Genomic DNA, 15,792 nt, shown 5'->3' on the forward strand with positions numbered 1-15,792 from the left:
CCCTGCTGGCATAGTGTGAACTGAGCCAAGTCTGATGACATCACCTATGCACTCGCAGTGAAAGCTGGGGTCTAAAGTCAGTGAGGTTACTCCACAAGGCACATCTACTGGGCCATGGGTTCTCATAAACTGCTGCACAATGCTGGATGAAGACAGTCATGGAAAGAAACAAGAATTCTGTCTCCTTATGGTCTTTATAACATATATGCTTGGGATTTCACAGTGATGCATGAAGGAGCTGCCATGTCCCCTCGTTCCACCCCTGTCCCCCGGTGAAGTCTGCGCCTTCAGGACTCCTCTGCAGTCTTCAGAAGTACGCATGTCCCTGCGAAGTACTTGCGAAGTTGCATCCCTGAGTACTTGTGAAGATGAGCGCAACCATACTGCAAATGCGGGAATTCTCGCATCTGCAGTACAAATCCACTCACCTTCACAAGTACTTGAGGATGTGAGTACTATCAATGGTCAACGAGATACAAATAATTGCAAGTTGATGCATGATGATGCAAATGTTATATGCAAATTTATGCAGTTTTAAAATTATTCCTCATCAGGATTTGGTTGGTTCATTTTCAAGCTGCATATATTTGCATATAGAATTTGCATAATCTTGCATGAACTCAAAGCTGGTGGAAGAACGTCACCGGGGCCTGGCTCTGGAACAACAGGCCAGAGAGAGGAGCGGGAAGGCTCTATGAGATGCAGAACTGCCCCTCTCCATAGGTAAGTATCCATGCTTTCATCAAGGATTTATTGAGCGTCACGGAACATACCTTGGTGAGCAGCATAAAGATGACATCACTGTTGTCCTCGGAGATGGCCTGGACCACCTTCTCATACAGGTGCACAAATTCCCCAGGAGAGGCGGCCGGGGTGAAGTATGGAGACAGCAGGTTGCACAGCCGCCGGTTCTGCAGTATGGTCTGAAGGATGGGCCGGCACTCAGACTGGGTTCCACTGATGAACACCTAATAGGTGAAACACACAAAAGGGATCAGGAGAGGTAGACACTAGATATGGCCAATGATTCTGGTGTACATGCAAATTTAATGCAGATTGTATGCAGCTCAGAACTCGGCCAATCAAAACGGTCAGGAAGTGCATTTGATTGGTCCAGTTCCAAGCTGCGAAAAATTTGCATAATTCCTGCAGCTCAGACCAAATACAGCAGCTGCTCAGTGATCGGGACTGGTCTGAACCCAGGCTTTATAAATCTGCATTCAATTAACAGTTTCTGCATTGACTCCATATTATAAGCATCTGATTGGTAATGCTGCATACTGTGCAGAATTACCACCAATACAGCACTGCTCGGAGGTCGGCGGGACGCATTGCGTACATTTTTACGTATTCCCGCTAGTGCAAGAACATTAACACATACATTTTTACGCATTGAACCAGTAATGTGTAAAAATGTATGTGTTCATTTTCCTGCACTAGTGGGAATGCGTAAAAATGTACGCAATGCGGCCCCTCCGAGGTCGGCAAGCTGCCAGCGGGGGACTGGAGCAGCAGGGAGTGACTACGAGGGCACAGGATGGCTGCATGGGGCTGGTAGAAGCCCCAGGTAAGTGAAACTCATTTTTTTATTTTGCTTGAACCTTCCCTTTAAGATTCAGTGGAAATATTAGCATTATAGGAGTTGGCTGCACCCCTACCTGCCCCAGTATTTCAATGCAGGAGGTGAAGAACTGTCGGGAAGGAGGATGCCTCTGGGTCTCATCACACACAAACTCCACCACGGCAAAGAACGTCCCGATTCCGATCTTCTGGATCTCTGGGGGTGAATGCACTTTGTACGCATTGACGAGAGCCCTGTGCAGAAAAGAACAGAACACAATGACATTGTCACACAAATGCGCAGTGACAGTAGCAGAGTCATAGGGGGTGCAGGGAGTGCTGTTACCATTAACCTGGACGGATACGAGAAGTCAGTGGGTGATTCCGTTCGCTACATTCTAATTAAAATAGGCAACATTTCTGATGGAGTGACCCTTTCAGACTATTTTAGCCAAAGACACCAACATTTGGTTCCCCCCCCCCCCCCCATTTCCCAAAAACTTACAGGATAAATGAAATTAAATAACTCAAGAGCTTTATAGAAAACTCACGTTATGAAGTTCTCCAGATGCACGGCGGTTTCAATGATGTTGATGGCTGTGGGTTTGGTGGCTTCGGCTTGTAGCTGTTTCATCTCCCGACGCAGAACATGCAGCTGCTGGCTGACAGCCTCCTCCATCTGCATCCCTTCAAACTGCAGGAGAGGACAACCCAGTGAGGATCAGAGAGATGTGTGCTCCACCAACTACACTCACTACTACTAAACTCATCCAATGCTACAATCCTTCAATAGACAACTCTTCTGTACAGTATATAAAGTATACATGGGGTAGAGTTTGTAATCCAGCATCAAGAGTTACAGACAGCTTTCCTCTGCTTTCACTGCCCATCTTATCTGAGAGTCTGTATCAAGCGACTCATGCTGCCAGGCCACACTTCTGGAGACAGAAGGAGCTGTGGGAGTTGTGAAATATACATAAAACAGGAGCGAATCCTAAATAGGCTAATATGATCGCCTTATGCAAACCCCAGCAGGTACACCAGGAACTGATATTAGCCAATAGGGTATGGTTAAAAACAAGAAGAGAATCGAGAGCCCAATATGGTGCAGTATTGTCAGGTAAAATGAAGCGTTCAATACAATTTTATGTGTATATACTCACAAACATGGGTTACCCATAAGCAACCACTTTAAATGCAGGTGGGGATCATTAGGACCTGACCCCACTCAGGTTAAGAAGTCGCTCTCTGTAGATAATAGATGGGGATGCACCCCTCCACCCAGGGTGGACCAGAAGATCAGCAAAAACTCGGTATACAGAGGCGCCAGAGTAGAGTAAAACGTCTTAAAAACCGTTTAAAAGCAGAGGGGGATGTTAAGGTGGACTTACCTCCCTCTTACAAAAAAGAAAACTCACTTGAGTTTCGATAAAACAGAATTGACAAATAATTTATTCAACTCCACAAATGCAACGTGTTTCGCGGCGTGACCCCGCTTCCTCAGGCAAAAATGGGAGCACAACTCAGTGGGTCAGTAGGTTTGAGCGCCTCTGATGACAGAGGACAGAGGCGCTCAAACCTACTGCTTGACCCACTGAGTTGTGTGCCCATTTTTGCTTGAGGAAGCGTGGTCACGCCCGCGAAACGCGTTGCATTTGTGGAGTTGAATAGATTATTTGTCAATTCTGTTTTATCGAGACTCAAGTGAGTTTTCTTTTTTTGTAAGAGGGAGGTGAGTCCATCCTCACATCCCCCTCTGCTTCTAAACGGTTTTTAAGACATTTTACTCTACACTTTGGCGCCTCTGTATACCGAGCTTTTGCTGACCTTCTAGCCAATAGGGGCTTCACACCTTCCTCTTTGCCTGCAAAATTAATTCTGCAGGAAACAGGATTTTTTTCTTTTCACTAAGCATTTTGTAGAAAAAAATAAAAAAATAAAAAAAAAGGGCATCTTGACAATTTTGCTATAGCTGAAATATGCAAAAGTCCAAGGGGGTCTTTTTGAGACCTGCACATCTGTGACTGGTGACATGTGCCAGCCTACTTGTCATAAGTTGGGACACAAAATGTGGGGAGAGGGGGTGGGGTATATAATAATTTTACAGGGGCTTGCAAGCAGGCTGTCAGTGGAAATGAGGCAGCAGAACCAGGTGATTATCTACTCTTATAGCTTAACTTCATAGCAACCATTGCAGGAAACCACAGCAATACTGTAGCGGGTCATACACACAGGACATAAAGGATGTTGGTTGCCGCCTAGTCTTGGATAGCTGTTCGGACTTAGCCTCTGCCAATGCAAGGACGGGGCATAGACAGGACCAATACACACACCTGATTTAACTAAATGAACAAAATGTAACCTTATTGAGGAGACTAAGGACTAAAACGTAACTTATTCAATGGCGTAGGTTAAAAACATTGGTTGCACCAATACAATCAATTTTGAAGTGAAACAGGCAGTGGATTAAGGTTTAGTTGCTAATGGTAACCCCAATGTGCTATAAATGGCTGGTAAATGGGTTCCTTTAAGTGGATTTCTTTTACAAGGAAGGGAAAGGAAGCCTTCACAGAAAATAACGAGCTCTGCCTTTCGTCCTGTTAAAGTCTAGGGAAACGTTAGCTTATGGAGTTGGGCTTTAAATGGTTACTGGCCCAGTTAAGCGGCTCACCTTCATCCTGTACAAGTCTAGGGAAACGTTTGCTTGCGGAGTTGGGCTTTAAATGGTTACTGGCCCAGTACAGCGGCTCACCTTCACCATGACGACGGCCGGGCCGCTGCAGGTCTTATTCAGGTTGCTGCGACATTCTATCTTCATTTCAATCTGCTCCTCTCGGTTGATGTAGAGTTTGGGGATGGTGTCCAGCATCTCGCTGTCTAAGGCCACTTGCTGAGCTTCCCGCATAGAGGCGGTCCTGGGAAAAACAACAGCTGCTGTCACTCAATGCCTTAAACATCACTGTTCATACAGAAATGCGGTGAACAGTCCAAATAAATCCACCCTTCTCACTAAAAACTCTCGACAATCAGCCATGGCTGCTACATGTTATTACAGAATAATCTGGTTATAATAAACTCTGATATAGTAAACATTCATTTATAGTAAACGAAGTGTCCAGGTCCCGGCCAGTAAACCCGGATATAAAAGAACTTCTGTTATATTAAACCTGTTTTTTTGGCCACTTAGGTATTTTTTATCCAGCTATAGTGAAAAATGGCGGTTGTGGTGGAGGGTGGTACATGTGTCATACGTCAGTCAGAGCCCCATGAGCCGTGGTCGGTCGGCAGGCTGGCAGCCACATGTAGCCTGCTCGCTATCTGCATGCTACTCTGGGCCTGCGTGGATTACCTCAAAATCACCAGCCAGTGAGACCTATGCTGCCTGTGCAAGCTGCTGCCTGATTATTGAGGGAATTGCCTGTCATCTGTGACTTTCTTGTGCATGGCTGCAACACTACAGTATCCTCCAGGCTGCACAGAAATGTGGACAGAGGAGCACACAATAATTACTGTATTTGCATTAACTGGTGAGACCTATGCTTCCTGTGCAAGCTGCTGCCCGATAACTGACGTAATTGCCTGTCATCTGTGACTTGTTTGTGCATGGCTGCAACACTACAATATCATCCAGGCTTTGCATGTTGCTGCAGCATTATCCTGGTCTAGAGGATGCAGTGGGGGGCGGGAGCAGAAGAATGAAGCGAGCGGTAGGCTGCATTAAACTTTGCATGCTGCTGCAGTATCATCCTGGGCTAGAGGATGCAGTGGGGGGCGGGAGCAGAAGAATGAAGCGAGCGGTAGGCCGTGGTTCACTTTGCATGTTGCTGCAGCATTATCCTGGGCTAGAGGACACAGTGGGGGGCAGGAGCAGATGAATGAAGCGAGCAGTAGGCCGCAGGTCACTTTGCATGCTGCAGCAGCATTATCCTGGGCTAGAGGATGCAGTGGGGGGCGGGAGCAGAGGAATGAAGAGAGCGGTAGGCCGTGGATCACTTTGCATGTTGCTGCAGCATTATCCTGGGCTAGAGGATGCAGTGGGGGGCAGGAGCAGATGAATGAAGCGAGCGGTAGGCCGTGGATCACTTTGCATGTTGCTGCTGAAGCATTATCGTGGGCTCGAGGACACATTGGGGGAGGGAGCAGAGGAATGAAGCGAGCAGTAGGCTGCAGGTCACTTTGCATGTTGCTGCAGCATTATCCTGGCCTAGAGGACGCAGTGGGGGTGGGAGCAGAGGAATGAAGCGAGCGGTAGGCTGCAGGTCACTCTGCATGTTGCTGTCGCATTATTCTGGGCTAGAGGACACAGTGGGGGGCAGGAGCAGAGGAATGAAGCGAGCGGTAGGCCGTGGATATCTTTGCATGATGCTGCTGCAGCATTATCCTGGCCTAGAGGATGCAGTGGGGGGCAGGAGCAGAGGAATGAAGCAAGCGGTAGGCTGCTGGTCACTTTGCATGCTGCTGCAGCATTATCCTGGGCTAGAGGACGCAATGGGGGGCAGGAGCAGATGAATGAAGCGAGCGGTAGGCCGTGGATATCTTTGCATGCTGCTGAGGACGCAGTGGGGGCGGGAGCAAATGAATTAAGCGAGCGGTAGGCCGTGGATATCTTTGCATGATGCTGCTGCAGCATTATCCTGGCCTAGAGGATGCAGTGGGAGGCAGGAGCAGAGGAATGAAGCAAGCGGTAGGCTGCAGGTCACTTTGCATGTCCAGCAGCAAACTTTCGTTCCGTTCAGCGGAAAGTGCAAAACGGATCCGTTCAAACGGACGAATGTAAATGGATCCATAGGTTAACATTGGATCCGTTCCCTTCTGACCCAAGAACGGACTGTTTTTTAATTCAAGTGTGAACTGGGCCAAGCTCCACCTACTAAATTTACGTAAGTTATTGTAGCAAATTACAGCACCAGAAAGACATTCTGCTTTTGAATTCGCTTTTCCCGTTCGCTATACTAGGAGACCCTTGCCAGTTATGGTCTAATTATACACATTCTTGCCAAAATAGTTTAGCTATGGTTCTGAGTCACAGCGTGAGAACATTTCAGAGTAAATTCACAGTTATCACAGTTAACGAATTGTAAACTGATTACGGTATAAATAATTTTAAAGTGGAGCTGAACTCTTGCATAGGACAGAAGAAAAACAGAGAAAAATGCACCCTGTGTGTATTCAGAGAGAGTTTAGGCTGTGCAATTCCCCCTCATGTGTGTCTAATCTCAAGTTGTAATTTGATCCTCCCAGTGTCACATGACTGCCTATGGCAGATAAGCCCATTGGAAAGCACAGGCTGTAAACAATATGTCTACTTCCATGAATCAGGAAGTAGAAACTGTGTAGATTTATTTTAGGATTTGTATCAGCTGTAACAAAGAAATGTTTTTGGATTAACCACTTAACTCTATCTGGACGGACATATCCGTCCAGATGGGCTACGCTACTGCTGCTGACAGGCGCGCGCTCCCGCCGCCTTCAGTTAATCCGGAGAACAAAGAATGGGAACACAGTTCCCATTCATTGATCTAGGTCCCCGTATGAAAGACAAAGAGACGGCTTCGTCTTTCACAAGACCCCTACTGTCCCGTCCACACATTACTTACATATTGCGTACTAATACTACGCATACAGAAGCAGGGCTGTGGAGTCGGAGTCGGAGTCGTGGAGTCGGAGTCGTGGAGTCGGGCAATTTTGGGTGCCTGGAGTCGGAGTCGGGAAAAAATGCACCGACTCCGACTCCTAATGAATTTGTAACTGTAATTAAAATAGAAAATATGATAAAATGTTCTATTTCTCAGATAATAGTCATTAAAAATAATGTACATATACAGTAATAGCTGCGCTTAGTCTACAAAAATGAAATAAACCAATCAAAATTAGTTATTTGTGCTGCTTCAATAAAGCAGTCCCCGTATTTTTAAGGTCAGATATACATATCTGATTGTGACTGTATATATGATGCGTACACAGGAATCTCTTATATATACTAAATAACATTTATGCTGTAAGAATAAAGCCTGATGTGTAGCTGTGTCACTAATAGAGATGGTCAATGAGATGGAAATAATTCTGCATTGATGCTGATTTATGCAAATGTATGCACTCCCTTTGCTGATGAAATCAAATAATGTGATATGTTATTAAAATTTGGTTTGGTGACTACAAATTAAAGGGTAACTGAGACGGATGAAAAGTAAAGTTTTATACATACCTGGGGCTTCCTCCAGCCCCTTCAGGCTAATCAGTCCCTCGCTGTCCTCCACCACCCGGATCTTCTGCTATGAGTCCTGGTAATTCAGCCAGTCAGCGCTGTCCGGCCGCATGCCGCTCCCACAGCCAGGAACATTCTGCACCTGCGCAATAGTGCTGCACAGGTGTAGTATGCTCCTGGCGGCGGAGTGTGTGCATGCGCACTACGCCTGACTGGCTCAAATATCTGGACTCATAGCAGAAGATCCAGGTGGTGGAGGAGGACAACGAGGGACTGATTATCCTGAAGGCGGCTGGAGGAAGCACCAGGTATGTATAAAACTTTAATTTCATCTGTCTCAGGTTTACTTTGTTACACAGTAGTTCTATACTCTACATATGCACTCCCCACAGAGCTGCAGGGAATCCACTGAGAATGCTGTGCACATTGAACACAGAGGTGTTGTCGGTTTACAATCTCTTCATTCCCCTGCAGAGTACCTGCACATCATTCTTACATGTACCCACACTTACATTGCCTAGGGCCTGATAGATGTTCTTTGTTCCGGTTTGTACCTTTTACAAGTACTCTTACTAAGGACTAGTTTTAGTCTAAAGGGAATAAATATATAGTAGTCTACATATCCTTCTCACTTCAGTTGTCTTGTAAAATTCCTAAGCGTTGGCAGTTAAGAGACGAATTTCATGTTACATACTTTTAATCAACAAAATTGTATTATGCAAATTAGAGGAGTCGGAGTCGTGGAGTCGGAGTCGGTGGAATCCTAAACTGAGGAGTCGGAGTCGGAGGATTTTTGGACCGACTCCACAGCCCTGTACAGAAGTGCGCTGCAAATGCAAATTGTAAAATTACATCTGGAAATAAAAATGTCCAGATAATGATTTTTTTTTTTTTTACTTTTATAATTAGCCCCTTACCTTTCACGCTCCACAATAGCTACACATTTTTTTTCTTTTTGTAAAAAAAAAATAATAATAATATACAATTAAAAAAAAATACATAAATAGTTACCATAGGGACTGAACTTTTTTAATATGTATGTAGTAAGGTGTATTACTGTTATTTTTGAAAATTATGGGCTTATAATAAATGATGGCCGCAAAACTGAAAAAAATGCAACTTTATTTCCAAATAAAAGATCGGCGCCACACATTGTGATAGGGACATAATTTAAACAGTGTAATAATCGGGACAAATGGGCAAATAAAATACATGGGTTTTTATTATGGTAGCATGTATTATTTTAAAACTATCATGGCCAAAAACTTAGAAATAATTTTTTCTATTTTTTTCTTAATGTTCCTGTTAAAATGGATTTAGGGCCCGTTTCCACTATCGCGAATCCGCATGCGTTGCTCACATGCGGATTCGCACAGCCAGTACAAGTGGATGGGCCTGTTTCCACTTGTCAGTTTTGCTGTGCGTTTTTCTGTGCAGGATTTTTCTGCACGGCAGAGCCCTCAGAATTCGCTTGAGTGTGGAATGCAGGCGAATCGCACGCAATGTATTTAATAGGGAAATCGCATGCGTTTTCCCCATGCGGTTTTTGCCGCGAATTCGCATGCGATTTCGCATAGGTACCTATGTTAATTCACACAGGCAGTGACATGGTTAAAATCGCATTATCCTAACCTATGCGAAATCGCGGCACAAAACGCATGCGGAATCGCACCCGCATGCGATTTCGCCTGTGGTCATTCGCCGGCGATTCCGTACCACAATAGTGGAAACGGGCCCTTATATTCAAATAATTCTTAGCAAAATGTACTACCCAAAGAAAGCCTAAATGGTGGTGGAAAAAAAACAAGATATAAATCATTTCATTGTGATAAGTAGTGATAAAGTTATTGGCGAATGAATGGGAGGGGAAAGTTGCTCGGATGCATAAGGTGAAACAACACTGACGGCTGAAGTGGTTAAAGGTTATTGTGCTGTTGTGTATCTTTTAGAGCAGAGAGGAGGTCCGAGGTTCAGGTCCACTTTAATAATTATTTTATGAGACTGACTTTAAAAGAAAATCGTAAGAGGAAAATGCATGAAAAATAAAGAATACAATGTCATCTATTTGGCAGACTCACTTTGCATGCTGCTGCAGCACCGTCAGGTCTTTGTGCACAAGTTTCATGGCGTCCTGAGTGTTGAGGAAACAAGATGGCGGGATGACCGGCACGGGGGGCTTCATAAGCTGCAGGGTGGTCCCGGTGACCGGAGAGCTGTGCTTCTTCAGGCTTATCAGGATCCTCTCCTTGGAAGCTGAAACAGAATAAAAAGAATGAAGCTAAAAACCTCGCTTTCCAAAGTAAGCCAGATTCCAATAATCAGCAGGAAAAACAAAGTAGTAACTGAGAACACTCAGTTGACCCAAAATCTATTGCAAATTGATTAAGCTGTCCATAGACCTAAAGATTATGGGCAGATTCAACAAAGGAACTCAACCCTCAGCGGAAACTTTTCCAATGCTTCACTTTATTTATGCTTCATTGCGGTGTAAATAAAGCGAAGCATTGGAAAAGTTTCCGCTGAGGATGGAATGCTTTTACACTACAGTGGATTATGGAGGTGTGATGACCCTCTTGACCAGTGGAACTCCCCGCATCACAGTGTTCATACTGAGGCCCGGAGACTACCTCCATGCCGTACAGATTCAACAAAGAAAATTTTTATCTCTAATCGAATGCAATTAGGCTGCATTTCCACTTGTGCGGTGCGAATCGCCGCGGTAAAAATTCGCATGCGGATGCGAATTTCGCATGGGGTCTATACGAATTTTAATGCGAATTCGCATGGATGACGATGTATGCGAATTTAACCATGGCAGTGCTGGTGTGCTTTTCCATTGTTTCTATGCGAATTTGCATGAAAATTCGCATGAAAATTAGCATGCCCAAACCTCATGCGAATTTGCTATTAATTACATTGTATGCGATTCGCATAGCGGTATGCGGTATGCGAATTCTGATGGCTCTGCCATGCGAATTTTTTCTGCACAGAAAAACGCAAAGGAATCCTGACAAGTGGAAACAGTCCCATTCACTTGTATTGCTATGCGAATTTTCATGCGAAAAACGCATGCGAATTCGCTATAGTGGAAATGAGCCCTTAGGGATAAGTTAGTCTCTTGTCAATTCTGTCCATACACTACAGGCCGATTACTGTCCGATTTCAGCATGAAACCTTCAGGGAATCGCCATTTATACATTGCAATTGCATTGGGTTTCGTCATCTCGTCGTTCAATTGGAAATCACCGCCGTACACCCGACCAAGCAACTTCGGCCTGACATCTTGCCGCATGCGCGACAGACAAAGCGACAAATTTCTGTCCCGAAATTGGTCGCTTAGTCGGTCGGGTATGCACTTGGTGGCAACAATTTTCATCCAATTCGATTATAATAAACAAATTAGATGGTCTATCGCCCGCCAAGTCGCCTGATGCATACCAATCATTCCTACTGTCTCACCAGTCACATAATAGGATTACATTGAAGTAGACTTGAACTCAGAACTTCCTCTCTGCTTTAAAAGATAAGCATCAGCATAATAACCTTTAAAGAAAAACATTTGTTACAGCTGATACAAAATCCTGCAATAAATCTGCAGTGTGTCTACTTCCTGCTTTCATGGAAGCAGCCATAGGGTTAACATCCTGTTTTTACAATTCAGCTGCTCTACTGTAGCAGTCAGCTGACACAGGAGAGAGATCAAATTACACTTGTAAATAGTCAAAGAAGATGGGGAATTAGACAGGCTAAACTCTCTAAATACATACAGGGTGCATTTCTATACGTTTCATTCCGCCCTGTGCAAGAGTTCAGATCCACCAGAAGGACCATTGAGAAGTGGTTTTTTTTATTGCAGGCAGGAAGATATAAGATGATAGATAACACACAAAGGGGTGGGAGGAGTAAAGGGAACCTGTAATGAGAGGGATATGGAGGCTGCCATATTTATCTCCTTCTAAACAATGCCAGTTGCCTGGCTAGCCTGCTGATCCTCTGCCTCTAATACTTTTATCCACAGACCCTGAACAAGCATGCAGCAGATCAGATGTCTGACTGAAGTCTGACTGGATTAACTGCATGCTTGTTACAGTTGTGCAATTTAGACATCAGAAAGATCAGCAAGGCTGCCAGGCAAATGGTATTGTTTAAAAGAAAATAAACATGGCAGCCTCACCTCAGATTCCTTTTAAATGCTTTATTACACACTGAAAGGAGTGACCATAACTGCAGTGCTGATCACAAAGAGTTAGATCCCTGCACCACTAGTGCTTGCGTTGCTCTGCAATTCTCTCAAACGCAGTTGCCATCCTATTTATTGATAATGAATGAAATCTCACTGAGTGTACGTAAAATTGCACGCAACCATGCACTGCATTACCACGCCGTGTCCCAGCGCATGGTTGGAAACATCAGTCTATGCACTTCTGATGTCCTTGTGTGTCGCAAGGCACAAGTGGGGAAGGGGCCTTCATCTCTCTCAGCCAATGGAAGAAGTGGGCTTGGTCAGGTGATCCGCTAGCAAGAAGGATCTTCAGCAGCCAGGTATTTTATATTCTCTGTATAGGTACTGATGCACAATGCAATCTATGGGAAGTTTCGCATGCATTAGCATACGGGAAGATGAACTCCGGTTTTAAATACTCAGGTCTCAGTAAATTGAGCTTCCTATTACAGATTTATAAAGCAATGAGTAAGAAGCTGGGAGCGTATACAGTACCTGCAGCTGGGAGCGGAGCATTAACTGTAGCAACAGGAGTCAGCAGACTGGTGTCCATCTCCACCTTGATTTGGTTCCAGGCATTAATAGATTCTTGAATTTCAAATATGATGCGTTCCATATTGATATACTCCATCCATAGATTCTAAAGAGAAACATATATCATGAGGCTGTGTGCTGCTGGAGGACTCTGCTCCACCCCTAATCCTCCCCCTATATCTGCTGTGCTGCTGGAGGACTCTGCTCCACCCCTAACCCTCCCCCTATATCTGCTGTGCTGCTGGAGGACTCTGCTCCACCCCTAACTCTCCCCCTATATCTGCTGTGCTGCTGGAGGACTCTGCTCCACCCCTAACCCTCCCCCTATATCTGTTGTGCTGCTGGAGGACTCTGCTCCACCCCTAACCCTCCCCCTATATCTGCTGTGCTGCTGGAGTACTCTGCTCCACCCCTACATCTGCTGTGCTGCTAGAGGACTCTGCTCCACCCCTAACCCTCCCCCTATATCTGTTGTGCTGCTGGAGGACTCTGCTCCACCCCTAACCCTCCCCCTATATCTGCTGTGCTGCTGGAGTACTCTGCTCCACCCCTACATCTGCTGTGCTGCTAGAGGACTCTGCTCCACCCCTAACCCTCCCCCTATATCTGCTGTGCTGCTGGAGGACTCTGCTCCACCCCTATATCTGCTGTGCTGCTGGAGGACTCTGCTCCACCCCTACCCCTATATCTGCTGTGCTGCTAGAGGACTCTGCTCCACCCCTAACCCTCCCCCTATATCTGCTGTGCTGCTGGAGGACTCTGCTCCACCCCTATATCTGCTGTGCTACTGGAGGACTCTTCATCTCCTGATATAATCTGTACTGCTGGGGACTCTGTTCCACCCCTTAACCCCAAAGGCCCATACACAACAACAACAAATAACATTTGTAAAGCGCTTTTCTCCCGTGGGACTCAAAGCGCATAAGCATGGCTCAGACCATCGTGGTACAGAGGAAGAATTTTATAAATCTGGAAATGCAAGGCTAAACAGGTGGCTTTTCAGTCTGGATTTCAATAGCTCCAGGGATGGTGCTGTCTTTACTGGGTGTGGTAGGGAGTTCCAAAGAGTAGGGGCAGCATGACAGAAGGCTCTGTCTCCAGATTTTTTGAGGTGCACTCTGGGAGTGACCAAGTTTATAGAACTTGCTGATCTGAGGTTGTGAGAGGTGTGGTGCAGCTTCAGCAAGTCCTTCATGTATCCAGGGCCCAGATTGTGCAGGGATTTGAATGTTAGCAGTCCAATCTTGAAGAGTATTCTCCATTCTACTGGTAGCCAGTGCAGTGAGCGAAGGATCAGTGTAATGTGACAGTAGCGAGGCTGGTTTGTTAGCAATCTGGCAGCAGCATTCTGCACTAATTGCAGGCGACGCAGGTCTTTTTTGGGGAGGCCAGCATAAAGGGCATTGCAGTAGTCCAGCCGTGATGTGATGAAGGTGTGGACTAGGGTTTGAAGATCCTCTGGGGGAATCAGATGTTTAATCTTTGCAATGTTCTTCAGATGAAAGAAGGAAGATTTAACTACAGATGAAATTTGGTTTCTGAAACTCAATTCCCCATCGATTAGTACGCCAAGGCTGCGCACAAGGTTGGAGCTGTTTATGTCTGAATTCCCAATCCTGATTGGTGTTGCTTTAGGATAGAGCTGTTTTGATGGCGAGTGCTGGCTTTGGACAAACAGGACCTCAGTTTTGTCAGCATTCAGTTTCAACCAGTTATCATTCATCCATGCCTGAAGCTCAGCTAAGCAAGAGTTTATTTTTGGGGTAGGGTCTGTTCCACCAGGTTTGAAGGACAGGTATAGCTGTGTGTCATCGGCGTAGCAGTGGTACGTCAGGCCATGTCGTTGGATAAGTGTACCGAGTGGCAACATGTAGATTGCAAACAGCAGAGGGGATAGGATTGATCCTTGTGGCACTCCGAATTGTAGAGGTGCAGGTTTGGACATTATAGGTCCTAGGGATACTCTCTGTGTTCTGTCAGTCAGGAATGATCTGAACCACTGGAGGACTGATCCACTGATGCCACAGTACTCCTGCAGTCTGTTAAGCAGGATTTCATGGTCAACTGTATCAAAAGCAGCTGAGAGATCCAACAGGATTAGGGTGGAGCATTCCCCTCTGTCCCTTGCCATGAGCAGATCGTTGCAGACTTGGATGAGGGCTGTTTCGCAGCTGTGGTGTTTCTTAAAGCCAGATTGTAGAGGGTCCAGGATGTTGTTTACTGACAGCCTGGTTTCAAGTTGCAGATAGACAGCCTTTTCAATAACTTTACCTAAGAAGGGGAGGTTGGAGACAGGTCTGTAGCTGCTCATAGCATCTGGATCCATGGAAGGTTTTTTTAAGAAGGGGCTTGATGATTCCTTCTTTTAGAGAGGTAGGAAACCTCCCTGCTTGCAGAGAGCAATTTACTATTTTGTGAAATGCTGGACCAAGCAGGTCAGGGCATTTCAGCATATGTTTAGTTGGTCCAGGGTCCAGGTCGCAGGTTGTCTGGCGGAGACGACAGAGGATGTCTGAGATCTCTTCCTCACTAATACTTTTGAAGTCAGTCCAGGGTGTTAGGTTGTTTTTGCAGCTATTTCCATTAGTTGCATGAGTCTTGGGTGCTGTGGACTGAATGAGAGACCGAATAGAAGATACTTTGTCAGCAAAGTAGCAGGCAAATTTCTCACATAGCTCCTTTGAGGGAGTTATAGTGGGTTTTAGACAGGATGGATTACATAGTCTATCAACTGTGCGGAATAGTTGGGCTGGTCTGTTGGCGGCCTTTGCGATCTCCTGTGATAGGTAGGAGGATTTTTTTCTTGGTGATCGCATTTTGGTAGCTTTCCCGGTGAGAGACAAGGGTGTGTTTATCTTTTGAATTCTGAGATTTTCGCCACTTCCTTTCTAGTCTGCGCACTTCTTTCTTTAGGTCCTTTAGTGAGCTGTCAAACCACCGTGCATGGTGAAGTTGTGTAGATCGTTTGATGCGAACTGGAGCGAGGGCGTCATAGGCAGATGACACTGCATGGTTGTATATCAGGACCATGGAGTCTGGGTCTGCACAATGATTGGTTAATGCGTCGAAGTTGAGGATATTCTGAACGTGCTGGGGTGAGACATCTTTCAGTGAACGGTATTTTATGAGTTCTTTCCCTCTGTGTTTTATCGCTGGTGCTGTCAGAGAGAAGTGGATGGTGTGGTGGTCTGACCATACCACTGGGTTTATATCCATGTGTGATATAAAAAGTCCGGAATGAAATATAAGATCCAGGGTGTGCCCTTTCGTA

The 15,792-nt window shown here is 45.5% G+C and overlaps 1 protein-coding gene across 1 annotated transcript in view; it reads right to left on the reverse strand.

The window, feature by feature from the left end:
• EPG5 (ectopic P-granules 5 autophagy tethering factor) overlaps positions 1–15,792 on the reverse strand; it is a 160,672-nt gene that overhangs the window by 48,297 nt on the left and 96,583 nt on the right. The window contains exons 25-30 of the mRNA XM_068252178.1: positions 12,483–12,627; positions 9,844–10,018; positions 4,313–4,475; positions 2,112–2,254; positions 1,659–1,815; positions 774–968 (exon numbers count right to left, since the gene is read on the reverse strand). Coding sequence (XP_068108279.1) covers positions 774–968; positions 1,659–1,815; positions 2,112–2,254; positions 4,313–4,475; positions 9,844–10,018; positions 12,483–12,627 — 978 coding nt within the window. The remainder of the gene's footprint in view (positions 1–773; positions 969–1,658; positions 1,816–2,111; positions 2,255–4,312; positions 4,476–9,843; positions 10,019–12,482; positions 12,628–15,792) is intronic.

The sequence above is a fragment of the Hyperolius riggenbachi genome, chromosome 1, assembly GCF_040937935.1.
Source record: "Hyperolius riggenbachi isolate aHypRig1 chromosome 1, aHypRig1.pri, whole genome shotgun sequence".
NCBI classification, from domain to species: Eukaryota; Metazoa; Chordata; class Amphibia; order Anura; family Hyperoliidae; genus Hyperolius; species Hyperolius riggenbachi.